This window comes from Musa acuminata, chromosome BXJ3-6 (assembly GCF_036884655.1).
Source record: "Musa acuminata AAA Group cultivar baxijiao chromosome BXJ3-6, Cavendish_Baxijiao_AAA, whole genome shotgun sequence".
Classification (NCBI taxonomy): domain Eukaryota; kingdom Viridiplantae; phylum Streptophyta; class Magnoliopsida; order Zingiberales; family Musaceae; genus Musa; species Musa acuminata.
The window spans coordinates 29105414-29112252 of NC_088354.1; the positions used below are offsets into that span (position 1 = coordinate 29105414).

Below are 6839 nucleotides of genomic sequence, written 5' to 3' on the forward strand. Positions count from 1 at the left end.
GGATAGCTGTGAATGTATAATAAATGATATTATAAAAATTGAAAAAGTAAATTTTATAATAGCTATGCCATGATATTTATTTTCCTTTCTATCCTGCTAAGGAGGGAGGGGCTAAACAAATTCTAAAACAGCTAATAATTTCAATATCCATGAGAAAACAATTCAAAGGCCATATTAGATTATGTATAAAAGTAGACTTGAAATTAATAGGGGTATATGAGAATAACTAGAAATATATATATATATTTTTTCTAAAACTTTAAGAAAAAGCCTCCAAATCTAATTGTATTTACCATAAATTCTAAGGATCAATGTGACCTATGGTGACTTAAATAAAAATAATATTACTAAAATATGTTTAGCATATAAAAGCAATTTTAATTAAGTAGATTTCATCAATACCCAAACCATCAATAATTTTCGGTACTGAAACCACCTCCTGAGATAATAAATGGAGACTACAAAAAGTGAATTACTTTGTCACAGAAAAAACTATCTAATAATAGGATTAATGCTTTGTCGAAGAATAGTCGATCAATAACAGCTCAAGTTTTGAACTAATTAAAATTAATGATCTATGTATGTATGAGCAAGACTTGGACACGCGGTTTGTGGGCCCCAACAACGTCATTTCCTGTCGATTGGTCAGCCTTTGCACGCTCGACGGACAAGTCCGATTCTGTGTGATCTTAACCCTCCCAACACTCAAAAAAATATATAATTAGCACAACAAACATTATCATCCCATACTTACAGCGTCGGTAAACATCAAAGTGATGATCTTTGAATAGAGTAAGATTCGGGCTTCACTCATGCCGATAAAAATATTTTGGATTAAGTGGTACATAATATATGATACATAATTGAGTGTTTACAGTCAAACTGTGCATAATAATTTGATTTGAATCCTCGAGTTAATTACTTACTGTACCCAATGGATCGTAACTGCCAGAATCCACGACCATATCCGACGCGCCACCTACCGCCGTCACAAAAACCCCGCAAAGACCCTAACCCGCTCTTCTTTTCCTCTTCATTGCGCTTGCCCATGGCGGTTCTCAGAACCCTAATAAGATCTCTCCGCGCCCCTGCTCCTCCCCTTCCCCTGGCCGCCTTCTCCTGTTCTCCTCTGTCTCCAGCTCTCGCCTCCTCTCCGAACCCCTTCTCCTTCGTCCTCCGGCTCACTTCTGTGCCCCCTCCGCTCTTCTGGCCGCCCTCCCGATGGGTGCCCTTCTCGGGACCCCTCTTCCTCTCCTCGCCCCCGTGGATGCTGTCGCAGTCGGCGACTCCCTTGTACCTGCGAGGAAAAGACGCGATCTTCCCCAAGGATCTGCTCCAAGTTCGGAGCTTTCCGATTCCGTTAGGGCTAAGGTCGCTGGGAGAGGTCGGAAGGGGGTTTGGGGACGTCATTAACTGGAGGGAGAAGGGGAGTGTTGGAGGAGAGGTGAGCGAGGTTGTCATTCATGACAAGTTACTGAATCTGCCGAATTTGATCTCGATCAGCAGGATGGTGTCCGGTCCTCTGATTGGATGGTACGTTTTTCGTCTGTAAAATTTGTTCATTATAGTTAGTAACACAGATGCAAAAGAAATCGCTCGGAATTGTTTGATCTTGTGCCTGGAAAGAGGGTTGTGATTTAGATAGTCTTCTCTCAAGTGCGAAATCGAGCGAAATAACCTTTTTCATCAACACGAAACGACACCTTTGTTTAGCACCCCGGTCTATTGCCCATTTTCTTCTTCTTCCAAGAAGGGTTATCAAGAAGACCTTGGTGACCTAGTAAACCTGGATTTTCAGGTTCAGTTCCTGATACCAGAATCATCAAGTAATTGGGTCATGTATGAAATTTCAATCGAGTTTGCTTATGAGATTGAGGTTTGGATGTCATCAGAGCTGTGTACCATCCCCCAGTAATTGATTACATAAGTATGCAATACGTTGATTTTTATCTTGTGTGTTAAAAATATGATATCATAATTATTTATGTTTGACTGATATGCAGTATATTGAATAAATTGATAATGTGGCTGCTGTTCTTTGTCTTGAACGAAAGAGCATACCTTCTCGGTGAGAGGTGTTAGAGTTTCAATACTCATCCTATGCAGGCTGCCATTAAGATAGGTGTGAGGGTCTAATTCAAACTTTGCAGTACGGTGACAACTTAAAAATGATTTGACTTGGATATAGGATATAGCCATAGTGCCAAGGTCAGTGGATAACTGCAAAATGTGCACTTGCATGTGCGTTCTATAACCTTCTCTATGTGAAATTAATCTGCTCCAATTCATTTGAAGGTGCAGGATGCACGTGTATGGTAAATACTCTAATTCAGTTGGTCAATTGAATTGGTCATGTTAGTTAATTTGCTTTAATTTAAATTCTACGTACAGCACTGGTGCTCCCGTTTGCATTTTCATTAAGAAAAGGAAGTTGCTTCTTTCATATCAAAAGATGGCCTGTATAGTGAAGTCGGAAATTGCAAAACAGCCCTGCTCAGTATTAAATTGGCTGCTCAGGGTTTTGGCTAATGAGTACACTAGCTAAGGATTGTTACTTTTAGCTAGAAAAATTTGTTCGTTCTCATGATTGTTGTTATTTATGCTTTTGCATTATTCTACCTTCTATTTATCTTACGTTGGACATCCATGTTTTTGTATTAACTTTCCACATCGTATGCTTCCTGACTCCCACTGTATTTATGTATGTATATTAGATCAATTTACCGATTCACATTCATGCCTTTACCAATGCCACTTTGAACATGATATGAATCTTGATACTATGCAATACATTGACAAATCAATGCATGATCATATTGCCTTCACAATTTTAACAAAGTACTTGATGTAGGATGATTTTACATGATATGTATCTTCCGGCTTTTGGTGCATTGGTTGTCTCTGGAGCGACTGATTGGGTGGGTCATAAACTCCATGTTTACTATTGCCAACTTATTGTACACTCAACTTCCAGTTCTTAGTCATTACTCTTATTTTGTCTCTTTTTTCCTTTTAGTTGGATGGGTTCCTTGCAAGAAAGATGGGTATTAATTCAGTGTTTGGGTCCTATCTTGATCCACTTGCTGACAAGGTTAAACTTTCTTGGATGAGGATTGTGACTTATGAAGTTCCTTGTCTGATACCCAGTGATCCTTTGGTTAATGTGCTTATCTTTACTCTTAATTATGCCAGTGCAGGTTCTGATTAGCTGTGTTGCCTTAGCTATGGTTGAGAAGGAGCTCTTAAATCGTGAGCAATCATCAAAACCTTACTACTGGATCTTCTTGCAATTTACTGAGGAACATTATGTTTAAATTTTCCCTTTTTTTGTTCCATTGCTCATTCAGTGAAATTGTTCAAATTATGGCCAAACTTATACCTCTTTATCTAACAATTGTATATACATATACATCACAGCTGATGTTACCAGTGAAGAGCCAAGATTAATTGGCAATTAGAGAGGTTTTCCTTTTAAAGCATGTTTTTCCTTTTTATTTTTGATTTTAGATCGGGACACTAGTTTTAGTTTCCAAGAACCGTATTTGGAAAAAGCAACATGGGAAACCACCTGACTTTCTTTGTGGCTTCTGAAGCTGTGCTTGTTGGCTTGGTGGTTCTAAGAGATGTTGCTCTCGTCAGTGGTGCAGTTTATAAAAGAGCTTCTAGCCTGGGTTGGGAGGTAACATGTGCACAGGCTATAATAGAGGTTTCATTCTGATTAACTTACTAATGAATTCTTTGACAATTTCTGTTTTAGTGGAAGAGTTGGTCTGAATTTATCAATCTTGATGCGGCTCATAGGGAGAAGGTAGAACCTCTCCTCATAAGTAAGGTACGAATTTTATTCATCTAATCCAGCTTTCCTTACATGATGCTTTTTTGATGGAATATGTTCACATTGTTCTTGGGCAAGGAAATCTGTCTCAATTCTTTTAGAGTGGAAAATGCAGGTGAACACAGTGCTCCAGTTGCTTTTAGTTGCTGCTGCTCTTCTGCAACCTGACTTTGGCTCGGCAGAAACTCAGGAATATATAACCTACTTGAGGTATTGCACACCATTTGTCATTCTTGGATGCGTATAATTCTTAGCTCATACACTCCAATAAGTCAACCTGCAACAATATTTATACCTATGATATCGAATATAATCTTTCTGGCTGCTCCGTCGGATGCATTCACCATGTTAATTATTATTGTTCATCTTTTCCATCAAGAAAGAATAACCAAATGTGCTTGTGTGTTTATTTGCAGCTGGTTGGTGGCTTCAACAACAGCTGCATCGGCTGTAGCCTATGGAGCTCAACATCTTTGTAGATGATCAACTTTCTGCCCCAGAAGAATCGTGGTCAACAAGGTTTCATGATTGCATTTGGACCTGCAGCAACAGTGGTATGAAATTTCATGATTGCATTTGGACCTGCAGCGACGGTGCAATGAAAACTCCAGGAGTATGTACATGTGAGGCATGGGTTCAAATCATCGTGCACTATGAGTTCTCGTCCCAATCATCGCCTTCGACCTGTCCTGCATGTGCATTTCTGAAGGTGCAATATGATAACTCACCTGTCTGGGCTGATGCATAATGTTTTCCTTTTAGCTAATGCACAATGTTAAGGGAAGGTGAAGGAATAAAAAATTCAATCTTGTTGTAACTTGCTCCCTCTGTGCTTCAGATTGTAAAACAAAAATTTCTTGCATAAAGAGAGAGATTACCTTGTTCTCAATTCAACCTATCATTTCACATTTGATTTCTAGTGGTCTTTTTTCTTTTTTTTTTTTGTCGTAGATCCATCATTTTGTAAGCTTCGCTAGATGATCATCATGGTGCTTCAATTTTTAGCCATTTTCCAGATCACTAGAAGAATGAACTTTTGGCAAAAAGCCTGTATTGGCCTAGAAACTTTCTGTCGTTGGATCAAACGAGGGTGGAATTGGCGAACAAAGGGAACATAATTTGATTCCCTTAGAAATCAACAAAATCAGACGCTGTAATCATGCTGTGAATGTTGGGCCTTTCGATTTTGGACATGGAACTGGAGAGGTTTCCAAGAACATTTCCCTCTTGCAATCCCTCATACACAGTTCAGGATGGCGGCTTGAACGAGTCTTATCATAACACAATATATCTCGAGTGATCCCAACGCAGAAGAAGATATCAATAAAAGTCGCAAGCATATGCACCTTCTAGGAAAAAGAGGTAATGTCGTCTACGTCAGTTTGTCTGTGTTAGATGAGAGCTGACAAACCAAGAACGCGACACAAAACTAAAGAATGTTAATAGAAAAAAAAAATTAAAAAGAGTCATGATGATCTCATAGTAGTGCTTATGATGAACAGCTTTTCTTCTCATGGAAGATTCTGCCATTAGGACTTGATTAAGCTGATTGAACATGCCAACCATTCTACAATTAACCAGGACATAGGGGTTTGGGTGATGGAACTCAGAAAATGAGCAGGTGTGGCAATAATAACCTGACTACAGATATGCATACCATATGAACTAAGATTTTAGAAAAACCAATTTGCTGCTTCTACCACACACCTTAAAATTTAGACCAGAATCAAGATTTTTGTACTCGCAAGTAAATCATCAAAGCAATTTGATTAGTCTAGTTATCGTTTGCTTAGATGACTGAGTTATCTGGTTGGTGAGTTAGGAATGAGTCTTTGGATGATCAATCAAATACACAGAATCCTATGGCACATTCAAATGCCAAAGTTAACTGCAGTTATGTGCCCAACTCTTCCCATTCAATTCCAAATGGCACACTAGAAATCATATCAAACTATGCGTTTGTGTTCAGGTACCAGCCAGTCTAAATGAAATTATAATTTATGACTACAAGTTGTCATTTTAGCAATAATTGCGGGACCATACCTGCCATTATTTCCAAACAGATACGGCTGGCACCACTCTCCCCTTATCTGCTTTTGATGATTATGCAGAGGTCTTAATTTGCTTCTTTGTAGCAAATTAGTTGTCCTTGATGATGTTTGGAATGAGGTAAGAAGTGGTTGGAAGACCCTCAGGAAACCATTTTACTTTGGAAGAGAGGGTAGCAGAGTTTTAGTAACCACAAGGATTCCAAAGGTAGCAAATATGATGGGGACCAAGGCCAAAAACATAGTATTCCTAAAGGGTTTAAACGATGCAAAGTACTGGAAATTCTTCAAAAGATGTGCATTTGGTGAAGCTAACCCTAATGATCATCCCAAATTGGAGTTGATTGGCAAGCAAATAGCAAAAAAGCTTGTTGGCTCACCATTAGCAGCCAAGACAATTGGAGGTGTACTGAAGTCCAAGCTAGAGGAAGAACACTGGAGGAACATAATGGAAAGCAAATTGTGGCAAGTGGAACAACAGAAGGATGACATTTTCCCAGCTCTAAAATTAAGTTACGAGCACTTGCCTACTTCAGCCTTGAAGCAGTGTTTTGTCTACTTTTCTTTGTTTCCCAAGAACTACCACTTTGACAAAGACAGATTAGTCAGAATGTGGATGGCACAAGGTTTTCTTCAATCCAATGAATCAGGGAAGAGAATGGAAGAAGAGATAGGTCGGGACTACTTTGATGAATTACTATATAGGTCCTTCTTTCAGGACACCGAATTGATCAAACAGTCTAAAATATATGTGGTTCATGACCTGCTGCATCACCTTGCAGAATCTTTGTCTGCTCATGAACACTTTAGAGTTGAAGATGATGAACCAGCAGAAATCCCAGATCGGGTGTGGCACATGTATATTAGTTCAAGTAATCTGGCTAACATCCATGAGAATCTACACAAGCTGAAAATTTTGCGTAGCCTCGAAGTCAGTGGTAGTTTACTGGATAACC

General features: G+C 39.0%; 1 protein-coding gene across 1 annotated transcript; it reads left to right on the forward strand.

Moving 5' to 3' along the window:
• Positions 1-969: 969 nt before the first annotated feature.
• LOC135640015 (CDP-diacylglycerol--glycerol-3-phosphate 3-phosphatidyltransferase 1, chloroplastic-like) lies at positions 970-4724 on the forward strand. The gene is made up of 8 exons (XM_065154089.1): positions 970-1533; positions 2852-2918; positions 3017-3091; positions 3198-3249; positions 3594-3679; positions 3758-3832; positions 3951-4045; positions 4252-4724. Exons 1-8 carry the CDS (start codon positions 1049-1051, stop codon positions 4316-4318), a joined length of 1002 nt encoding a protein of 333 aa, XP_065010161.1. The 5' UTR covers positions 970-1048; the 3' UTR covers positions 4319-4724.
• Positions 4725-6839: the final 2115 nt, after the last annotated feature.